The sequence below is a fragment of the Oncorhynchus masou genome, chromosome 18, assembly GCF_036934945.1.
Source record: "Oncorhynchus masou masou isolate Uvic2021 chromosome 18, UVic_Omas_1.1, whole genome shotgun sequence".
NCBI classification, from domain to species: Eukaryota; Metazoa; Chordata; class Actinopteri; order Salmoniformes; family Salmonidae; genus Oncorhynchus; species Oncorhynchus masou.
In genome coordinates this window covers 42719306-42742230 of record NC_088229.1, presented here as the reverse complement: position 1 = coordinate 42742230, position 22925 = coordinate 42719306, and the positions used below count along the sequence as shown (strand labels likewise).

The 22925-nt window shown below is 45.2% G+C and overlaps 1 protein-coding gene across 2 annotated transcripts; it reads left to right on the top strand.

Annotated features, from left to right (window-relative positions):
- The first annotated feature begins 10594 nt into the window (after positions 1 to 10594).
- Positions 10595 to 22478, top strand: LOC135504640 (transcription initiation factor TFIID subunit 4-like). 2 transcript variants are annotated; one of them, XM_064923379.1, is made up of 16 exons: positions 10595 to 11053; positions 11225 to 11950; positions 12760 to 12908; positions 14108 to 14215; positions 14308 to 14448; positions 14545 to 14667; positions 14761 to 14850; positions 14979 to 15224; positions 15527 to 15662; positions 18539 to 18653; positions 18770 to 18939; positions 19028 to 19158; positions 19818 to 19943; positions 20093 to 20149; positions 20320 to 20439; positions 20598 to 22478. In XM_064923379.1, the coding sequence occupies exons 1-16, from the start codon at positions 10822 to 10824 to the stop codon at positions 20760 to 20762; spliced, it is 2835 nt and encodes a 944-aa protein (XP_064779451.1). In that variant the 5' UTR covers positions 10595 to 10821; the 3' UTR covers positions 20763 to 22478. The 2 variants fall into 2 exon arrangements, with proteins under 2 accessions (XP_064779451.1, XP_064779452.1); XM_064923380.1 differs by lacking the exons at positions 20093 to 20149; positions 20320 to 20439; positions 20598 to 22478 and having other exon boundaries at positions 19274 to 19891.
- Positions 22479 to 22925: the final 447 nt, after the last annotated feature.

The following is a 22925-nucleotide window of genomic DNA, read 5'->3' as shown; positions in this document are numbered from 1 at the left end:
TAAGTTTAATGCTAGCTAGCAACTTACACGAGGGCAGCAAGAAGCCAATGTAACAGGTAGTCAGCCTGCCATGCAGGCTCCTCATGGAGTGCAATGTAAGGTAGGTGGTTAGAGCGTTGGACTAGTAACTGGAAGATTGCAAAAATGAATCCCCAAGCTGACAAGGTAAAAATCTGTCATCCTGCCCCTCAACAAGGTAGTTAACTTCATATGGCTGCAGGGGCAGTATTGAGTAGCTTGGATGAAAAGGTGCCCATTGTAAACAGTCAGCTCCTCTGTCTCAGTTGCTAATTTATGCATATTACTATTAGTATTGGATAGAAAACTCGAAAGTTTCCAAAACTGTCAAAATATTGTCTGTGAGTATAACAGAACTGATATTGCAGGCGAAACCCCGAGGAAAATCAAAACAGGAAGTGGCTTCTATTTTAAAAACTCCATGTTCCATAGCCTCCCGTTGCTGGATTTAAAGGGATATTAACCATATTCCTTTTCTTATAGCTTCCTCAAGGTGTCAACAGTCTTCAGATATAGTTTCAGGCTTTTATTTTGAAAAATGAGCCAGAACGATAACATCACGTCAAGTGGTCACATGAGTTTCGCTTGCGCAACAGAATTTGGACAGCCATTGTTTTACACTCTCCTACTGTGAAAGACATTTGCGGTTAATACTGTAAATCTCTCCTCTCCTAGCCAGGAGAGATTGACATGCATATTATTAATGTTAGCGCTCCGTGTTCATTTAAGGGCCAGTCTTGCGGCCCTGTTCTGGGCCACTTGTAATTTTCCTAAATCCCTCTTTGTGGCACATGACCACACGACTGGACAGTAGTCCAAGTGCGATAAAACTGGGGCCTGTAGGACCTAACTTGAGAGTTAAGGTAGTTCTACGCTTTAATATGGACAGACCTCTCCCCATCTTAGCTACAGTTGCATCAATATGTTTTTACCCTGAAAGTCTATAATCCAGGGTTACTCCAAGCAGTTTAGTCTCCTCTTTCTCAATTTACACATTCATTACAAGATTTAGTGAATAATTTGTCCCAATTTGTTTTAGAAATATTTTGGACTAAATAATAACCTAAATCACACCCTGACCAAACCAAAAGAGAGACATAGAAAGCTCTCTACGGTCAGGGCGTGACAGTACACCCCCCTCCTCGAGGCGTCGTGCCATGGGTCACCACTGGAGAAAATATTTACTAAATAAAACTAAAAAAATAATAATTAAGCGTCGTGCCATGGGTCACCACTGGAGGCGTCGTGCCATGGTACATATTCCTTTTATTAGTCACCACTGGAGGCGTCGTGCCATGGGTCACCACTGGAGGCGTCGTGCCATGGGTCACCACTGGAGGCGTCGTGCCATGGGTCACCACTGGAGGCGTCGTGCCATGGGTCACCACTGGAGGCGTCGTGCCATGGGTCACCACTGGAGGCGTCGTGCCATGGGTCACCACTGGAGGCGTCGTGCCATGGGTCACCACTGGAGGCGTCGTGCCATGGGTCACCACTGGAGGCGTCGTGCCATGGGTCACCACAGGAGGCTTCGTGCCAGGGATCACCACTGGAGGCTTCGTGCCAGGGATCACCACTGGAGGCTTCGTGCCAGGGATCATCACTGGAGGCTTCGTGCCAGGGATCATCACTGGAGGCGCACTGGTCGGTCTCGAGCGCAGAGCTGGCACCCGTTCTGGCTGGATGCCCACTTCCACCCAGCAAATGCGGGACGCTGGCACAGCACACCGGCCTGTGAATGCTCACTCGAGACACCGTGCGCATCACCTGCTCCCCACGGTAAGCACGGAGAGTTGGCTCAGGTCTAAACTCCGACCAATCTCCCAGTGTGCCCAGTGTCCCCCCCAATTGTTTTTGGAGCTGCCTCTCGGGCTTCCGTGACCGGGTCTTGTCCTCCTGACCATACTGCTTGGTCCCTTGGTGGTGGGAAGTTCTGTCACGGCCATCGAATGAAGAGGACCAAAGCGCAACGTGGCCAAAACAAAGAAATAAAAAATAGAAAATGGAACATAGAATGCCCACCTAAATCACACCTTGACCAAACCAAAAGAGAGACATAGAAAGCTCTCTACGGTCAGGGCGTGACAGTACACCCCTCCTCACTTGAGGCGTCGTACCTGGCCAAAACAAATAAATACAAAAACATAGAAAATGGAACATAGAATGCCCACCCAAATCACACCCTTCCCAAACCAAAATAGAGACATAAAAAGCTCTCTACGGTCACGGCGTGACAGTTACAATGCTTGTCTTTCATCATTTGATCAGTTATTCATGGATGTGTAGGTTCAGAATTTGTTGTTGGCATGTCATACTTAATTTAGCTAATATTGCCAATGAACAAATCATTAAAGTAGTTAGCAATAAATCAAATCAAATTGTATTTGTCACATACACGTGTTACGAATCCCTTTTGGCCCGACAGTCTAGGGGGGGGATGGTAATGAGACCCGTAACATAACTCATGCAAATTATAATAGTTACTTTTATAAAAGTAAAAGTGTGAACGAAATAACCATGACAACTGAAATCTACCGTCAAACTCAGGGTTTATTAATAAATACACGGTGATGGGGGGGGGGGGGGAGCAGGAAAAGGGGCTGAGCTGGACCCAAGGAAAGAAACAATATGTATTCAAAAACACCACTAAGCTAGACTAGCCTACTTTAACAACAGCTAACTAACTAACCAAAAATACAGTGGGTGGTCCTCCCAGTTCTAACTAGTGTTAACACAGTTTACCTACGGGTAGTGTATGCCCATGGGCGACTTGTCTTGGTTTCCCCTTTTCCCACCAGCAAACAAACACACACCATAACCAAAAACAATACTCACAGGTGATGACAAAGTGCTATGGAGGTGCTCAAACAAAAGATAGCTCAATACATAAAGAGTGACACAGCGAGATCTACAGACATGGCATTTACAGAGAGATTGAGCTCTAGAGCAAACAACTGACAGGGTTTTTAAAGGAAAGGAACTGTGATAGGGTAGGAAACAGGAGGAGGTGTGTCTTCTGATTGATGATTGGATTGGTGACTGATTGGGGAGTGATGATTTTCACCTGTGAGGGGAGAAGGAGATAAAAGAACACAGGATACACATATACACACACACAGGATACACACACAGGATACTGGTATCCGTAACACATGGTTAGCAGATGTTACTGCTAGTGTAGCAAAATGCTTGTGCTTCTAGTTCCGACCATGCAGTAATATCTAACCTAATAAGTAATCTAACCTAACAATTTCACAACAACTACCTTATACACACAAGTGTAAAGGAATGAATAAGAATATGTACATAAAAATATATGAATGAACGATGGCCGAACGGCATAGGCAAGATGAAGTAGATGGTATAGAGTACAGTGTATACATATGAGATGAGTCATGTAGGATATTAAACATTATATAAAGTTGCATTGTTTAAAGTGGCTAGTGATACATTTATTACATCAATTTTTCATTATTAAAGTGGTTAGAGATGAGTCAGTATGTTGGCAACAGCCACTCAATGTTAGTGATGTGTCACGCCCTGACCTTAGAGAGCCTTTTTATTTCTCTATTTGGTTAGGTCGGGGCGTGATTTGGGTGGGCTTTCTAGTTTTTCTATTTCTTTGTTGGCCGGGTATGGTTCCGAATCAGAGGCAGCTGTCTATCGTTGTCTCTGATTGGGGATCACACTTAGGCAGCCTTTTCCCCACCTTAGTTTGTGGGATCTTGTTTTTGTGTAGTGCCTGTGAGCACTCCAGTCCTTACTGATCGGTTGCTGTTTATTGTTGGTGAGTTTAATTTTAATAAACATGTGGAACTCTATGCACGCTGCACCTTGGTCCGCTCATTTCAACGAATCTGATATGTTGGCTGTTTAACAGTCTGAAGCTGTTTTTCAATTAGCAGTATCAGTGGGTTTCGTGATGAATGCGCCAACAGATTCAATTAATGATGGAGCCTATTTTGCACAACATTTCATCCGTTTTTTTTTTTTACTATCATTATTTTATATAATTTGTGTTTTTAATAGTACAGTTTCTTCTTTTTGTTTAGTCACATGATTTCTCAATTTACAGTAGATTTACCATTCGGCTGTGCAGCCAGACTTATTTGCCATTCCTTTTGCCTCATCAATCCACAGAGATTTTACAGCTTTTTGCAGTCATTTTCTTAATGCTTATTAGTAACTGGAATAAGCCATGTCATAAACGTGTCAAGTGCAGCGTCTGGTTGCTCTTCATTACACACCACATAAGCAAAGATTAATTACATTTTAGTAATCACTACAAAATGTATTGTATGACCTCTTATACACTATATTAGGCCCAGCCTTTGGAACTTTGGTTTTCTTAGATATGGCTAGCATATTATGATCACTACATCAGATGGCTTTGGATACGCATTAGAGTAGACTTCTGCAGCATTAGTAAAGATGTGATCAATACAATTGGATGAAACATTCTGGTCACGCTTTTTCTTGAGTGGGCAGCTTGATGAAAGCTAGTCAATATTCCGGTCACTCTTGAAATATAGTGTATTTGGAAAATATTCAGACCCTTATCACTTATTCTAAAATGGATTAAATTGTTTTTTTCCCCTCATCAACCTAAGCACAATACCCAACAATGAGAAAGCAAAAACAGGTTTATATACATTTTTGCAAATGTCTAATTTTGGGGGGGGGGGGAATATCACATTTACATAAGTATTCAGACCCTTTACTCAGTACTTTGTTGAAGCACCTTTGCCAGCGATTACAGACTCGAGTATTCTTGGGTGTGACGCTTCAAGCTTGGCTTGGAGTTTCTGCCATTCTTCTCTGCAGAACCTCTCAAGCTCTGTCAGGTTGGTTGGGGAGTGTTGCTGCACAGCTATTTTCAGGTCTCTCCAGAGATGTTAGACCGGGTTGAAGTCCTGGCTCTGGCCCGGCCACTCAAGGACATTCAGAGACTTGTCCCGAAGCCACTACTGTTTGTCGTGGCTGTGTGCTTAGGGTCGTTGTCCTGTTGGAAGCTGAACCTTCACCCCAGTCTGAGGTCCTGAGTGCTCTGGAGCAGGTTTTCATCAAGGATCTCTCTGTACTTTGCTCCATTTATCTTTCCCTCAATCCTGATTAGTCTCCCAGTCCGTGCTGCTGAAAAACATCCCCGCAGCATGATGCTGCCACCACCATGCTTCACCGTAGGGATGCTGCCAGGTTTCCTCCAGACATGATGCTTGGCATTCAGGCCAAAGAGTTCAATCTTTCTTTCATCAGACCAGAGAATCTGGCTTCTGTCTGGCCCCTCTACCATAAAGGCCTGATTGGTGGAGTGCTGCAGAGATGGTTGTCCTTCAGGAAGGTTCTCCCATCTCTACAGAGGAACTGTGGAGCTCTGTCAGAGTGACCATCGGGGCCTCTCTAGTGGCGCAGTGGTCTAAGGCACTGCATTGCAGTGCTAGCTGTGCCACTAGAAATCTTGGTACGCATCCAGGCTCTGTTACAGCCAGCCGTGACCGGGAGACCCATTGGTTGGTGCACAATTGGCCCAGTGTCATCTTGGGTTTGGGGCGGGTTTGTCAGGGATGTCCTTGTCCCATCGTGCTCTAGCGACTCCAGTGGCGGGCCGGGCGCATGCACGCTGACACGGTTGCTAGGTGTACGGTGTGACCATCAGGTTCTTGGTGAACTCCCTGACCAATGGCCCTTCTCCCACGTTTGGCTGGGCGGCCAGTTCTAGGAAGAGTTTGTGGTTCCAAACTTCTTCCATTTAAGAATGATGGAGGCCACTGTGTTCTTGGGGATCTTCAATGCTGCGGAAATGTTTTGGTACCCTTCCCCAGCTCTCTGCCTCAACACAATCCTGTCTCAGTGTTTTCATTCGACCTCATGGCTTGGTTTTTGCTCTGACATGCACTGTCAACTGCGGGACCTTATATAGACTGGTATGGGTCTTTCCAAATCATGTCCAATCAATTGAATTTACAACAGGTGGACTCCAATCAAGTTGTAGAAACATCTCAAGGATGATCAATGGCAACAGGAGGCACCTGAGCTCAATTGCAAGTCTCATAGCAAAGGGTGTGAATACCTATGTAAATAAGGTATTTCTGTTTTGTCATTATCGGGTATTGTGTGTAGATTGATGAGGGGGAAAAAATTATTTAATCAATTTTAGAATAGGGCTGTAACAAAAAAAGTGAAGGTCTGAATACTTTCCGACTGCACTGTACCCCTCTGTTGATATCACATAGATTATCATCAAGCATTTCACACATTATCCATATACTGACTGTTAGCACTTCGTGGTCCATAGCACCTTCCCATAAGAAAGGGCTTTTTTTGTATTTAAAAAAACAACTTTTCTGGGATTCTTGATTGTTTTTATTGCTTTACTGGGAGGCTGATTTAGAGCTAGACATGATAGTGATATTTATGTTTGAGCATATAGTGCAGGGTGAGCTGCACACAGTGGACTTCCTACTAGGCCAAACTGCCTCAGTGCTAACAAAATAACTCAGGTTCATAGGCGCATGATTACTGCATACAATGGCTGTAGGGTTGACAGAGGCATCCAGGCGAGTTAGAGGGACATAAATTAGGTTACTTACATTACGACTGCCATGTACATTTGCAGCAGCAATACGCCAACTCAGCGATACAATGGTAGGGATTATCTGAGCAGGGCTTTGGTCACTGATAAGTCATTGTCTCAAAACGGCCTTGAAATACACTGACAGGGTCCAGGAGCCAAGATGATATGGGACTTGTTGGGGTCACAGAGCAAAATGGGGAGTCTCATATTTTCATAGGGAGGTATATTAGTGTGTAGCCCAAACCATTTGGACAGACAGATGTTTTCAAGAGAACACTGATTTTCGGAATGTCTCCTGGTCTGACAAGCATCATTGTAGCTCGGCCACCTTCCACCGCAGATGCGAAAGGACGTTATTGGCGGATGCGGTGGATTAAACAGATGAATGTTAATGGAGATGTTTTTATTATTTATTTATTATGCCTCGAGCGGAGTATGAGGGGGCTTCAAGCACAGAAATTATTGTAATTTTGTTTTAATGTATTTTTTTATGCCCAACTCATGAGGCCCCTTGATGATTTGAGGCGATTGTGTCTTGTGCGTAATGGTAAATCCACCAGTGTAGTCAGGCTCATCACATATTACCATTATTACAAACAGAAGATCATAACTTCTCACAATGGTGCTCCTTTAGTAAAGATAAGTCAAAGCTGAATCAATGACTAACAAGATCACATAATGATTCATTTGCATTTTACATAACCGAACTGAATATAATAGCATAGTATGCCTATACTGTTACACCAAAAACACCTAATTTCTAATGAGATTTTACGATTTAGATGAAGCTGAAAAGTAAAAATATATATATATATTACAACTACACAGGATATATGCTTTGATTCAAACAAAAAACAAAGTCTAATAGTTTTTAACATCATCAGATCTAATTCGCTCACAAAACAGTAATTCAAGAATACCTAAATGCATACAGTGGGGCAAAAAAAGTATTTAGTTAGCCACCAATTGTGCAAGTTCTCCCACTTAAAAAGATGAGGCCTGTAATTTTCATCATAGGTACTCTTCAACTATGACAGACAAAATGAGAGAAACAAATCCAGAAAATCACATTGTAAGATTTTTTAAATGAATTTATTTGCAAATTATGGTGGAAAATAAGTATTTGGTCACCTACAAACAAGCAAGTTTTCTGGCTCTCACAGACCTGTAACTTCTTCTTTAAGAGGCTCCTCTGTCCTCCACTCGTTACCTGTATTAATGGCACCTGTTTGAATTTGTTATCACTATAAAAGACACCTGTCCACAACCTCAGTCACACTCCAAACTCCACTATGGCCAAGACCAAAGAGCTGTCAAAGGACACCAGAAACAAAATTGTAGACCTGCACCAGGCTGGGAAGACTGAATCTGCAATAGGTAAGCAGCTTGGTTTGAAGAAATCAACTGTGGGAGCAAATATTAGGAAATGGAAGACTTACAAGAGCACTGATAATCTCCCTCGATCTGGTGCTCCACACAAGATCTCACCCCGTGGGGTCAAAATGATCACAAGAACGGTGAGCAAAAATCTCAGAACCACACGGGGGGACCTAGGTGAATGACCTGCAGAGAACTGGGACCAAAATAACAAAGCCTACCATCAGTAACACACTACCCAGCCAGGGACTCAAATCCTGCAGTGCCAGACGTGCCCCCCCTGCTTAAGCCAGTACATGTCCAGGCCCGTCTGAAGTTTGCTAGAGAGCATTTGGATGATTCAGAAGAAGATTGGGAGAATGTCATATGGTCAGATGAAACCAAAAATATAACTTTTTGTTAACTTAACTCGTCGTGTTTGGAGGACAAAGAATGCTGAGTTGCATCCAAAGAACACCACACCATACCTAAGGAAAGAATGAATGGGGCCATGTATCGTGAGATTTTGAGTGAAAACCTCCTTCCATCAGCAAGGGCATTGAAGATGAAACGTGGCTGGGTCTTTCAGCATGACAATGATCCCAAACACACCGCCCGGGCAACGAAGGAGTGGCTTCGTAAGAAGCATTTCAAGGTCCTGGAGTGGCCTGGCCAGTCTCCAGATCTCAACCCCATAAAAATCTTTGGAGGGAGTTGAAAGTCTGTGTTGCCCAGCAACAGCCCCAAAACATCACTGCTCTAGAGGAGATCTGCATGGAGGAATGGGCCAAAATACCAGTAACAATGTGTGAAATACTTGTGAACACTTACAGAAAACGTTTGACCTCTGTCATTGCCAACAAAGCGTATATAACAAAGTATTGAGAAACTTTTGTTATTGACCAAATACTTATTTTTCCACCATAATTTGCAAATAAATTCATTAAAAATCCTACAATGTGATTTTCTGGATTTTTTTTTTCTCATTTTTTTTTCTCATTTTGTCTGTCATAGTTGAAGTGTACCTATAATGAAAATTACAGGCCTCTCATTTTTTTTAAGTGGGAGAACTTGCACAATTCCTGACGGGCCGCCCCCTGGTGGTAAGGGTAGGGTGTTGAGGATCCGCCACGCTGATCCTCAACACAGGGTCCCCTCAGGGGTGCGTGCTCAGCCCCCTCCTGTACTCTCTGTTTACTCATCACTGCACGGCCAGGCACGACTCCAACACCATCATTAAATTTGCCTATGACACAACAGTGGTAGGCCTGATCACCGACAACAACGCGACAGCTTATGGGGAGGAGGTCAGAGACTTGGCCGTATGGTGCCAGGACAACCTCTCCCTAAACGTGATCAAGACAAAGGAGATGATTGTGGACTACAGGAAAAAGAGGACCGAGCACGCCCCCATTCTCATCGATAGGGCTGCAGTGGAGCAGGTTGAAAGCTTTAAGTTCCTTTGTGTCCACATCACAAACAAACTAACATGGTCCATGACAGTGGAAGTGGGCATGACACAACCTATTCCCCTTCAGGACACTGAAAAGATTTGGCATGGATCCTCAGATCCTCAAAAGGTTATACAGCTGCACCATCGAGAGCATCCTGACTGGTTGCATCACTGCCTGGTATGGCAACTGCTCAGCCTCTCTGCAAGCCACTATAGAGGGTAGTGTTAACAGCCCAGTACATCACTGGGGCCAAGCTTCCTGCCATCCAGGACCTCTACACCAGGCAGTGTCAGAGGAAGGCCCTAAAAATTGTCAAAGACTCCAGCCACCCTACTCATCGACTGTTCACTCTGCTACCACACGGCAAGTGGTAACGGAGCGCTAAGTCTAGTTCCAAGAGGCTTCTAAACAGCTTCTACCCTCAAGCCATAACAGTCCTGAACATCTAGTTAAATGGCTACTCCTGCACTGCCACTCTCTGTTGTTACCTATGCATAGGCACTTTAATTAACTCTAGCTACATGTACATACTTTCAACTAACCAGTGCCCCTGCCCATTGACTCTATACCAACACCTTTAATTACATTTTACTTTTCTCTTATTCTTATCCGTATTTTTTGAAACTCTCAGGGGCTTGTAAAGCAAGCATTTCACTGTTAAGGTGAATTCAGTGGATGTTGTATTCGGTGCATGTGACCAATACAATTTGATTTGGAGGATGCGTTTTAATGAATAGTCTATAATGACAGGCTATTCAGTTGGCTTCATCTGTCCGTACAAACGTTGATTTGGGAATTCATGACGTAATTTATTTTTGGGCGCTCCATTAATTAATAACTAAAGAGCAATTATGTCCTACTCTTTCTGAATTCACCCTATGCCTATAGCACAACTTTAATCTCTAAAGCATGAACACAGAAATGTAAAACAAATGACATGAACAAATGATATTGTCCTCCATAGCTCAGCGACAGACAGAGGGGCAAGCAGCAGGCTGCCTAGTTCTATTTGACAGTCGGCAGCGAGCGCACGATATGCGCCCTCGTGCGTGTGGTAACAGCAGTTGTCCGACAGAACTGAAAAAAAAAATGAAAAAAACTACGCAGCCATTTTGAGTCGAGAATAAAAACTCATAAGAGCAAAGAAATAACATTATTTCCTCTAGAATGATTCAAAATAAGTACAACCGGTAACATCTCGTGTGGTTCGTTTCCATTTGGCAATCCTATCTGTACTGTCGTACCAATGTTTTCCGTCCGTGCTTTCTCATCCGGCTGGCATTCCGAAATGCAAGATAAAACCGTTTATCCCAACCTTTAAATCTAGCAATAACCAATCAGAGCACCCGGAATCCGATGTCAGTGACGGAGTATCCAATCGGCGCATGCGTCTCGCGATCGAGTGTAGTAGGGTAAAAGATGGCGACGGGCTCGGATTTGCTGGATGATGCCTTTTTCAACACTGAGGTGGACGAGAAAGTAGTTAGTGATCTAGTTGGATCTTTGGAGTCTGAGCTCACGGGATCGGGTCGCGGAAACTCTGCAGTCAGGGTCCAGGCTGCCGCAAATCACATTGCCAACCCCGCTGTATGTGGCAAATCCAATGTCCAGGACAGCAAAATGGGACTTTCACAAGAGCTTGCTAAACCAGGTAACGTAAGATAATAGCTTTAGCGGCTGACTCTGGTTAGCACATTTCACGTTGTTTTGACTGTTTTCGTATCTTTTTAAGCCACAACACTTGACTAAATTCTTGATATTACATATGTTCAATTTATATATATTTGATATTTCCCTTTCTCTCATTTTTCCTCTGCTGTAGGGACTAGCGTCCAAGCGGGTGTCATTAATAGTACGAGGTCCACCATGGATACAGCGGCCGGGACGACGGCGGCGGCGGGTTCAGGCATGACAGCGGGGCACAGTCAGAGTAAGACGGGGGCAGCCGGTTGTGTGGTAACAGTGGTTCCCGATCACGGGGAAGGGATCGGGAAAACCGGGTCGGCTGGTGTACAAACTTTAAATGGAAGTAGCGTTGTAATAAACTCTCATAATTTGGTGAGCTCGGCAAGCAGCACAGTGCCCGCAGTCACAGTTGTCAACAACGGACCAGGCTCCGTGGTCGAAGGAAACGTAATCTTACCCTCAACTTCCATTCAAACCTCTCTAATGGACAATGCTGTCACTTCAACTGTAGTATCGTCTCCGCCGTCTGTTCTAAACAGTGTGCCCACTGTCACGCTCGTGAGGCCGCCTATGCACACCACCGGAGCAGTCACCTCGCCGAGCGGGAGCAATACCTTTCTGACATCATCTGTCAACGTCGCTCACCCTGCATGTTCAGGAGCACAAATCAACAAGTCGGAGTCGCCAAAAACGACAATACAAAAGACCGCACAGTTGACGGGGACGGCTGTAGCGAAAAGCCCATCGACTATTGCAATCAGTCCTGGTGGGATAAGGGCGATTGCTCCTCAGGTATTGGCCCCAAGACTTCCGCAGCCCCAACAGAATGCTCCAAACATCCAAAACATTCATCTCCCGCCAGGTAACTTTTCCATTCTCAGTTGATATTGTATAGCTGATTCATTGAAGCATGATTTGATGTGTTAGAATAGCCAATTATGTCAGTGAGCCACAGTGAGTGGAGAGGGGATACAATGCATCTTGCTGGCAGCGTTTCAAGGCTCTATCAATGTGATAAACAAACTTTATTGCAAACTTATGGCTAGCATTCTCAACTACACTTGTCATCGCTGTGGCACACAGACAAGTCTTTTGTTTGTTTATCAGGCAAACTGTCCAGTTGCTAAACTGTACTCTATCCCTGTGTGTGTGTGTGTGTGTGTGTGTGTGTGTGGTGTGTGTGCGCGCGCGCGCTTTGCTGTCCATTGTTCATGCTCCTCTAGCACAGTGTGACCTGTGGGAACATTCTATTGATTCTGTCTACTTGTTTTGCTTGTAAAAGCAGATTAGTGTTGGCTGTTGTGCTGTTCTCTGTCGTTTGGTCCTGATAACACACATACCATGGACCGACCCAGTGTCAAGGGGCATACTGACACTGTAGTGCATCATGTAACCTAGTTGCAAGCATGTGTCAATTTCTTTTGTTGGATCTGCATGTCTCACTGGTTCTGTCTAACAATGCTATCCAACATTAAGCTCTCCACTGAAAATGGAGTTTTCGTGATGACTTTTTACTGTACCACTTTTCAGCCAAGTGGCCAAATATATTTTCTAAGCAAACCATACTTTATAAGTTATCCAATTGTGGTGTATTTAGCAATTCTGTCTGTAGATCTATGACCCCTGTTTGACCTCACCTCTGACCCCCTCCATGCCCTCTGCCCTGTGCAGGGATGGTGTTGGTGCGCAGTGAGAGTGGGCAGCTGTTAATGATCCACCAGCAGACCCTGGCCCAGATGCAGGCTCAGTCCCAGAGCCCCATGACCCCACGACCAGCCACCCCCACCAGCACGCCCCCTGTCCAGATCACCTCTGTACAGGTACACACACACACTGAAACTGTAATCATCTCTTAGCTCCAGTGATTGAGAGATCACAGTGTGATTGAATAAAGAGAGGGATGAAAGAGCGACACAGGTGAGCAGAGGTGACACCGATACGGTTAATTTACACCTGTCACACCAACCAAAAACTAGACTACTGCGGCATATACAATGCACGTTCATGAGATGTGATGCTTCATAATGATGGTTGCTAGGCAGCGCCCAGTGGCAGTTCTAAACATTGCGAAGCATGTCCCATCACTTCGCAAAGCCCACCGCCATGCATGTTTTCTCAACCACAGCTGGATGGATCAATCAATAATCGCTTTGGGAATGAGTATCACTGAATGAGAATAAAGTTAATGCCGTTGAAGGCATTTATGTTGTTGCTTACTGAAACTCCCAAAGTCGTCCAACTGTTAAATACTCTATGTGGTCAACCGCACCGTTATGATTGGGCCAGTGTTATCGGCGCTGCTTTGAGACAAGCGTGGTGACTTATCTTGATGAATGAATCAATGTCCGAATTTTTTTGTTGTTGTTGTTTTCACCGAATATCCGTTTGGATATTTGGTTACAATTAGGCTGGGAAAATGTTAGCAAAATTGAGGTTGAGTGTTGATGATGATCTTTAGTCTAGTTTGCTCGTCTAGCAGTGTTATCAGAATATTTTGCTGGTATGCTATGTAGCCTATGGTAGCCTAGTATAACGTGGATTATTTTGCTCGTCACTCGTGTAGTAGCCTAGGCTATATTCTGACTAAAAGCTCTTGACTTGTCTGATGATCAATCGATATGATTTTGTTTCACAGAATCTCTGTCTGGGCAAATAAGAGGAGGTAGCGGATTATCTATTCGTTCGCTAATATCTGATCAGACACATTTCGCATGCTATAATGTAGCATAAATCAAGTGTTATGTAGCTATTGACTTGCGCATAGGCAACATGAAAAGCCTGCGTCGGTTGTGAAATTTGAACACGAGACTCGCATCCCTTTGAAAACAGAGATTGCTATTATATTCTGTGCATATCATGAAAGAATACGCCTGCCCCCTACAAGGCGTAGATTCTACTCCCAGACATAGCTCATAGAAGGGTTATGCCCAGGCTGTGCAATAGGTCTAATTGTAAGGTGTGACGTAGAGTTACCACCCATTGGTGCAACCATCCCCAGAACCCTTGTCCTATCCTGTAGGCTCCAGGGATGCCCCTCATGGCCCGTCAGGTGACCCCCACCACCATCATCAAGCAGGGCACCCTGGCCCAGACTACTGTCCTCCAGAGGCCTCCTGTGCTACAGCAGGTAGGTACACCCCCCCCCTCTCTTTAATTATCTCACCCTCTCCCCTTAGTCTCATTTTATCCCCTGCTCCCTTTGTCCCTTTTCTCCTGCAGAACACCATTGTGCTGGGTGGGGCGGCTGCCACCCCAGGTCAGGCCCCAGTGCAGCCTGGCTCGGCGGCAACAGCAGCAGTCAACCAGCGAGCAGGGACCCCCGGAGCTACCGGGACACCAGGCACTCCCACTACCACTATGGTGAGATGACACTCCTCTACTCCCTCCTGCATTTTTCTACTCCTAAATGGTCATGCAATGGTTTTTACGTGTGTGTGTGTGTGTGTGTGTGTGTAGGAGACCCTGGAGAATGTGAAGAAATGCAAGAACTTCCTTTCCACGCTGATCAAGCTGGCATCCAGCGGGAAGCAGTCATCAGAGACCACGGCCAGCGTCAAGGACCTGGTCAAGAGCCTGTTGGTACGTCTGTCTGTGTCCATTTCACTCTCTCTCTCACTCTTTTTCCTCACTCTGTCTTTCTACATTGATGTCTGTGTTTTTCTACCACTGCAGGAAGGTAAGATCGAAGCGGAGGAGTTCACCAGTCGGTTATACCGGGAGCTCAACTCCTCTCCTCAGCCATATCTTGTGCCTTTCCTCAAGGTGAGACCGATGGCTTTTCCGTTCTTTAATGTAGCTAGCTATTCACTCGCTACCCAAACAAATACAAGTGGCCTGGAAGATGCAATATTGATGAGGGAATGACCTGTGCTCTCCCTCCCCATCTCCAGAGGAGTCTCCCTGCACTGCGTCAGATGACCCCAGACTCGACAGCCTTCATCCAGCAGAGCCAGCTTCCCCAGGCCAGCGTCCAGCCTGCCTCCTCCTCCACAGCCCTGACTACAGTGGAGCTGGGGTGCACGGCCGCCGCACAGAGACTCCCTCTTAACAGAACCACCAGCCCCGGGGCCAAGGGGACCATGCACCAGTCCCCTGTCATCAGCCCGGCCCTGACACCTCACAGCAAGCCTGGCCTGGTATACTATATCCTAATGATACTCCACTCAGTGTTTCCATGTATTGTATAGGGGGGTTGCCTTGTTGTTCTTCATGTCACATGAAGTCTATATGACTATGTTATGTTGAGGGATGACCTGAAGTATATTTACATTTACATGGCAAAGCTGAGTTGCACTGGGCTGGCCAGGTTACTCATCCACCGTAATTGCTGGAACCATGCTAGAAAGGACAATGTTACAAATATATACCTGAGTCTGAACATTAAGGTGTGCTCTATTGTGTGAATCATGTTTTATACCTCTCTCCTCTCTCTGTGTAGATGGTGCCCCCGCAGCAGGGGGCGTTGGCGAGTACTCAGGTAACTCTGGCCCAGTCGCCCATGGTTACTTTCCGAGGCCAGTCCCACAGTCGCATCATCATGGGACATCCGCAGGTGGTCAAACAGCTGCAAACAGGTGTGCGTTTGTATTGTCTGCGTCCCATCGTCTTAACTGCGTCATGCCTTTGTGTTTGTTTGTGTACATATTCTACAGTAGTGGCCAAAAGTTTTGAGAATGACACAAATATTAATTTTCACAAAGTCTGCTGCCTCAGTTTGTATGGTGGCAATTTGCATGTACTCCAGAATGTTATGATAAGTCATCAGATGAATTGCAATTAATTGCAGTCCCTCTTTGCCATGCAAATTAACTGAATCCCCCAAAAAACATTTCCACTGCATTTCAGCCCTGCCACAAAAGGACCAGCTGACATCATGTCAGTGATTCTCTCGTTAACACAGGTGTGAGTGTTGACGAGGACAAGGCTGGAGATCACTCTGTCATGCTGATTGAGTTCGAATAACAGACTGGAAGCTTCAAAAGGAGGGTGGTGCTTGGAATCATTCCTCTGTCAATCATGGTTACCTGCAAGGAAACACATGCCGTCATCAATGCTTTGCACAAAAAGGGCTTCACAGGCAAGGATATTGCTGCCAGTAAGATTGCACCTAAATCAAGCATTTATCAAATCATCAAGAACTTCAAGGAGAGTGGTTCAATTGTTGTGAAGAAGGCTTCAGGGCACCCAAGAAAGTCCAGCAAGCGCCAGGACCGTCTCCTAAAGTTGATTCAGCTGTGGGATTGGGGCACCACCAGTATAGAGCTTGTTCAGGAATGGCAGCAGGCATCTGCACGCACAGTGAGGCAAAGACTTTTGGAGGATGGCCTGGTGTCAAGAAGGGCAACAAAGAAGCCACATCTCTCCAGGAAAAACATCAGGGACAGACTGATATTCTGCAAAAGGTACAGGGATCGGACTGCTGGGGACTAGGGTTAAGTAATTTTCTCTTATGAATCCCCTTTCCAATTGTTTTGGGCATCCGGAGAAAAGCTTGTCCGGAGAAAACAAGGTGAGTGCTACCATCTGTCCTGTGTCATGCCAACAGTAAAGCATCCTGAGACCGTTCATGTGTGGGGTTGCTTCTCAGTCAAGGGAGTGGGCTCACTCACAATTTTGCCTAAGAACACAGCCATGAATAAAGAATGGTACCAACACATACTCCGAGAGCAACTTCTCCCAACCATCCAGGAACAGTTTGGTGACGGACAATGCCTTTTCCAGCATGATGGAGCACCTCACCTTACTTAAGTGGCTCGGGGAACAAAACACATATTTTGGGTCCATGGCCAGGAAACTCCCAAGACCCTAATCCCATTGAGAACTTGTGGTCAATCGTCAAGAGGCGGGTGGACAAACAAAAACCCACATTCTGACAAACTCCAAGCATTGATTATGCAAGAATGGGCTGCCATCGGTCAGGTTGTGGGCCAGAAGTTAATTGACAGCATGCCAGGGCTGCAAATATTGATTCTTTGCATCAACTTCATGTGATTGTCAATAAAAGCCTTTGACACTTATGAAATGCTTGTAATTATACTTCAGTATTCCATAGTAACATCTGACAAAATATCTAAAGACACTGAAGCAGCAAACTTTGTGGAAATTAATATTTGTGCCATTCTCAACTTTTGGCCACGACTGTACATGAAAATGTCAGCCATTTCTCAAACAGAAATATAATTTATACAAAGGATAACGCATTAGTTATCTTATTTCAGATGAACCCTAGTGCTTTCATATACCATCGCTGTATAATACTGCTCCTGTGCAGGATAGGAGCTTTTCTGTGTTTGCTATTTTTCCACTGGGCGTCTCTGGGACAAACGAGCTCAGTGTGAACAATGGCAGTGTCAATGATAAAAAGCGTCAGACCGAACTTTTCGGTCTGTGGCCGGCTGCTATTAGCTAATGGAGACGGCAGTTGTGTGTGTGGGCTTGTATTACTATCCTCGTAGGTACCGGAAATCTCAGAGTCCCCACAAGGAAAATTCTCCCTCGTGGGGGACATTTCTCAGGTCTCCACGAGGACAAAGGCTATTTTAGGGTTAGAATTGGGGTTAGGGTTTGGGTTAAGGTAGTGGCGTTAAGCCCATAGGGGGCATAGGGACACGTGCCCCCTCAAATTTGTCCTGTTAACATTTTATTAAAATAAAGTGATTTCTGTAATGCTATCCCAAATAGGTTACCAATCTTCCAACCTCCTATATCTAGCTACCAAGAAACCATTTCCGGCCATCAATCAAGTTAGAGTAACTAGCATGCCTAACTATCTTAGCTGGCATGCCTGCTGGTAAGGTTGGTAGACTTTAGAAAAGCAAGCAAAAAGTAAATGTACTCACATCCTTTCAATCTTTTACCCAGATTTGAGCAGAGAAGCATATTTAGTTTCTTTAAAAAATGTTACCACCAGTCAGTGAGAAACGGACAGCTCAAGAAGTTTGCTTCGATATGCTGGAAAATAAACACATTTCTGACATCAAATTAAGTATAATGATTATGGCTCTAGATTACAGGAGTTAAAAAAAGCTAAATTCTCAACTTCTACCTCTGAGACATCCTCACATACTTTGTGCCTCACATTTCTGTGCATGATGCACCTGGGTTAAAATTAGGGAAAGTAGAATTTTGAATGGAAATATACTTTAAGTGTGTTCACTGGACTGTATGGAAACACTGCCCCCTTGTGAGAGATGAATGTAACTGCATGCAATATTGCATATAAGAACGCGCTCATCTGTGACATGTTCTTCTTCAATCTCTCTTCCTCTTGATCTCGGCTCCACTCTTCTGCTCACAGCAGATGTACCAAGAAGAAGATGATTACTTATTGATGTGTAAATGATACATTAAACAATGTGAAAGGTTGAGGAGCCTGTGTGAAGGTCGAGTGTCTGTTATGTAACAGTTCCTCCCCCATCTTGCGCTCTCTGTCTCCCTGTCTGTGTCTCAGTTCCTGTAGTGAAACAAGCTCTAGCACCAGGGGCCAAGGTAACACTGGGGCGCCAGTCTATGCTCTCTGTTGCACAGACGAACAAGCTGAAGGAGGCAAGCGGAGGAACCTTCAAGTACGCACGCACACACACGCGCATGCAGAAGTCAGATGATTTCAGAATTCTTAAAGCGAAAAAGAGGCCTTTAGAAATAGTTATCTTTCTCTTCTTTCCCTGTCTCCTTCATCCAGAGATGATGATGATATCAATGACGTGGCCTCCATGGCTGGAGTCAACCTGTCAGAGGAGAGCGCCCGTATCCTGGCAACCAACTCTGAGCTGGTGGGCGCTGTGACTCGCTCCTGTAAGGACGAGGCCTTCCTCCACACCACCTCACTAACCCGGAGAGTACAGGAGATCGGTGAGACGCACACCACATAAACGCACGCATGCACACACACAACCACTGTACCTAAAATCTCTTAACATCTCCCGTTCCCTTGTAACAGGTAGGAGGTTTGGGGTGATTGACCTGGGGCCAGAGGTTATCAACTACGTTTCCCATGCAACACAGCAGCGGCTGCAGAACCTGCTGGAGAAAGTGACAGAGGTGGCGCAGCAGAAAAACATCACCTTCAAGGTGAGAGAACACAGCTTCTGTGGGTGTTGGCGTGAAGGAGGTTCACGCGTTCTTTAATGAGCTATTAAGTTCTGTTGTTTTCTGTCTACTGGGTTGTCATCCTTATTGTTGCTAGCCTATCATCTTCAAAAAGTGCTGAAGGGGATTCCCGAGTGGGGCAGCGGTCTAAGGCATTGCATCGCTAGAGGCGTCACTACAGACCCGGGTTCGAGCCCAAGCTGCGTCGCAACCAGGAGACCCATGAGGGGGCGCACAATTGGCCCAGCGTCGTCCGTGTTAGGGGAGGGTTTGGCCTACCGGAATGCCCTTGTCCCATTGCGCTCTAGCGACTCCTTGTGGCGGGCTGGGGGAGTGTGCACGCTTACTTCGTTTGCCAGCTGGACGGCGTTTCCTCCGACACATTGGTGCAGCTGGCTTCCAGTTTAAGGCGAGCAGTGTTTCAAGAAGCGGTGCGGCTTGTCGGGGTCGTGTTTCGGAGGATGCATGGCTCTCGACCTTCGCCTCTCCATACGTCCATACGGGAGTTGCAGCGAAGGGACAAGACTGTAACTACCACTTGGATATCACAAAATTGGGGAGAAAAGAGGGTAAAAAGTACAACAACAAAAAGTAATCCATTTTTACCCTTGTAATCCATTATCTCTCTCTCTCTCCTTCAGGAGGATGATAAGTATGAACAGGTGAGTGACGTGAGAGCCCAGCTGAAGTTCTATGAGCAGCTGGATCAGATGGAGAAACAGAGGAAGGAGGAGCAGGAGAGGGAGATCCTGATGAAGGCTGCCAAGGTAATTCACCACCACAGGCATTGATGCACTAACCTTAGAAATGTGGTGGTGCAACTTCAACCATGTTACATAGCATTTTTGCACCATCTAGTGGTCGTATACTGTAAGTGCCAGTAGTGTTGATAGTGAATTCCGTGCCCCCCCCCCAGTCTCGATCGCGGCAAGAGGACCCAGAGCAGCTTCGGCTCAAACAGAAGGCCAAAGAGGTGAGAGGAGAGCGTTTGTGTGGCTGTATGCAGAGTGCGTATAACATTAGCGTATTATGTCGTACGCTAATGATTGGTAGTGTTTCTCATACTCTGTGTGTCACTTGTCTCAGTCTCCAAGCACAGGAGCGTTGTGTGTGTCATGCCTGTTCCCTCTGTGTGTGGTCTAGATGCAGCAGCAGGAGCTGAATCAGATCAGGCAGAAGGAGGCCAACATGACGGCCCTGGCAGCCATCGGCCCCAGGAAGAAACGGAAAATGGAGTCCCCCGTCAACGGCGCTGGGGCTGAGGTAGAGTATCATGACCACTACTCTAGGCTCGATCATTGCCTATATATTGCGCTTAACAAGGATCCAAACGTGTGGATTGATAGCGGTTTATGCATACTCATGTTTTTGAAGATCAACATGAATGTTCCTTTCTCTTGTCTCCCCCTCCCTCTCCGCAGGGTTCTGGCTCTGGTCCCTCGTCGTCGGGTGGGGCCAATAGCGGAGGCTCCAGACCTCAGCGCCAGCGCATCACCAGGGTCAACCTCAGGGACCTGCTCTTCTGTCTGGAGAATGAGAGAGAAACCAGTAGCTCACATCTACTCTACAAAGGCTTCCTCAAATAACACACAGGGAGACGAGACACTAATGAGAGAAACCAGTCACTCTGATGCACGTGACTCAGTCTCCAATAACACCTCCCCCCGACAGATCAGAGGCCAGACGCTCCCAATAGCAGCTCCCTTATAGAGCCAAATGGCCCAGCTCCACGTGACGGCACCTCCTCCTCTTCTGTGCTCTCCTACAATCATGACCTGGAGGGAAGGCAGACCAGCGGCGCCTGGAATATGACTCATCAGCTGTGCCCTACACGCCGTCCTCAAAGGTGAGGTGGTGGGTCTGACCTCTCAGACTAGGTCTTCTGGACCCTCCTTTACCCCTGTGCCTCTCACAGTCCTGTAGGGACCAGCTACTGGCAACCTGGTCCCCTCCCATACACTGCCCTCTGGTGCCCTGGAGGGGGAAATGCTCTTTTTTGTGAGGTCTCCTTTGGGTCTGGATACATCCTCATTCACAGTAGGTGCATAGCTTTGCCAACCTTTAACCTCATGCAAGAGGCTTCTATGATTAGACTTTTTTTTTTATAAAGAAATCCAGCGAGGACCCTTTTAACACGGTTAACGAACAAATGTACTAAACTGCATTCGTAACGTTAAGTCCCTGACCAAACAGGAACTCTGGGCCTTTTGTTGGGCGATAGAGGTGGGGTTAGAGACTATTTTATAGTCATTCATTCTAGTGCTGTTTCCTGTGGAATTTTTTTGATTTTTTTTTTTTACTTGACTGATAAGTCTTCTGCTGAGTTGCCTTTTTGCCAAAATAAAGCCATATGAATGATACATGTCTAACTCTCTAGAACTCTGATAACATTACAGGACCCCTACTTGTTATTCAGTCAGTTTTTAGGCATTGTTTGATTTCTGTTTTAGTACAACTTCCCGTGTGCTTTTGTGTTTGCCTTTTTTTGGTTTTGAATCCGTTATTATGATTATGTCAACATGTCTGTTGTAAAGGTTATGGAAATGGACGCGAGCCTGTGTGCGCGCTCATTTCTGGTGCACATGTAACGTCCTGTCAATCACAGTTCATACAAATCATATGTTTCTACCGGTAGACTGTGTGTGTGGTGTGGGGGGGGTAAACATGAACAGGTTTATGAATATTTTTTTTTTCAAAAGGGTCATGTAAATAATAATTAACAATTAATTGTTGATGCAACAATGCAAAGTGAGACTGAGACGTTGATGCAACGTTGGCAATAAATAGCCTATTTATGTTTGGAGGTTGGCCATTGCTGGCTGCCATGGTGATGTGTGATGGAATGCAGAATATGGACTGCACCTCCCCCAGAGGTATACACCCACTTTCTATATCATTTAAATATTTTGTTAGTGCACATACTAATTGGTTGTTTTGGATGGTAGTGTATGAAAAATGTATATTGATTCAACTTTTCTAGCTGTACATACTTCAGTTGGCCTTTTTGTAAGGTCTGTCAATAGAAGATTAATTTTCTTTTCTCAACAATTTTTCTCAGCTAGTCAATCACTATTGATATGTTTTTATACCATCGCCCCTGGCAACTGTTACATACATTTCCCTCTGTCCATTTTCTATCGGCCAACACAGTTTTCAATGAAAAACGGAAGTATATTATGTAAATATAAGTTTTGCACAGCCATTTGTTAATATGTAAATACTCTAAATGAAAGGTTTTTAATGGTGATTGTTTTATAGAGGATTGAGAGAATAATCTCCTTCATTAAAAAAATGAAAAATAAGTTGTGCTGTATGTCTTTCTGCCTGGGGTGGATCTAGCTTAAACCCCTTTCAATGCCTGCATTTATAGTTTGTCTTATACAGTGGCTACCTACTGTATTAACAGAGACAGATGGGCTGCAATGACACCAGGGACTTTTTTTTTAACAGTTCCTGAGTGCAGTACATAGTTCTTTCAGCGGAGGGCACTATTGTATCACTAAATCTCCTCATCCCTCAAACAGTGGTCAATCTCATCAAAAGAAACCCATTTGCTTGGTGTCTTTGGGAGTAAGAGCGATCTCATCTGCATCTATTGCCGCGTTCATGTACTACTAGTCGGAACTAAGAAACTCGTTTCCGACTTGCTAACTGGTTGTGGTTATACATGTGTCGTGTTCAACCAGTTAGCAAGTCAGGCATTTCCCAGTTTCCTAGTTCCAGGTAGCACGTGAACACGGCATATTTGA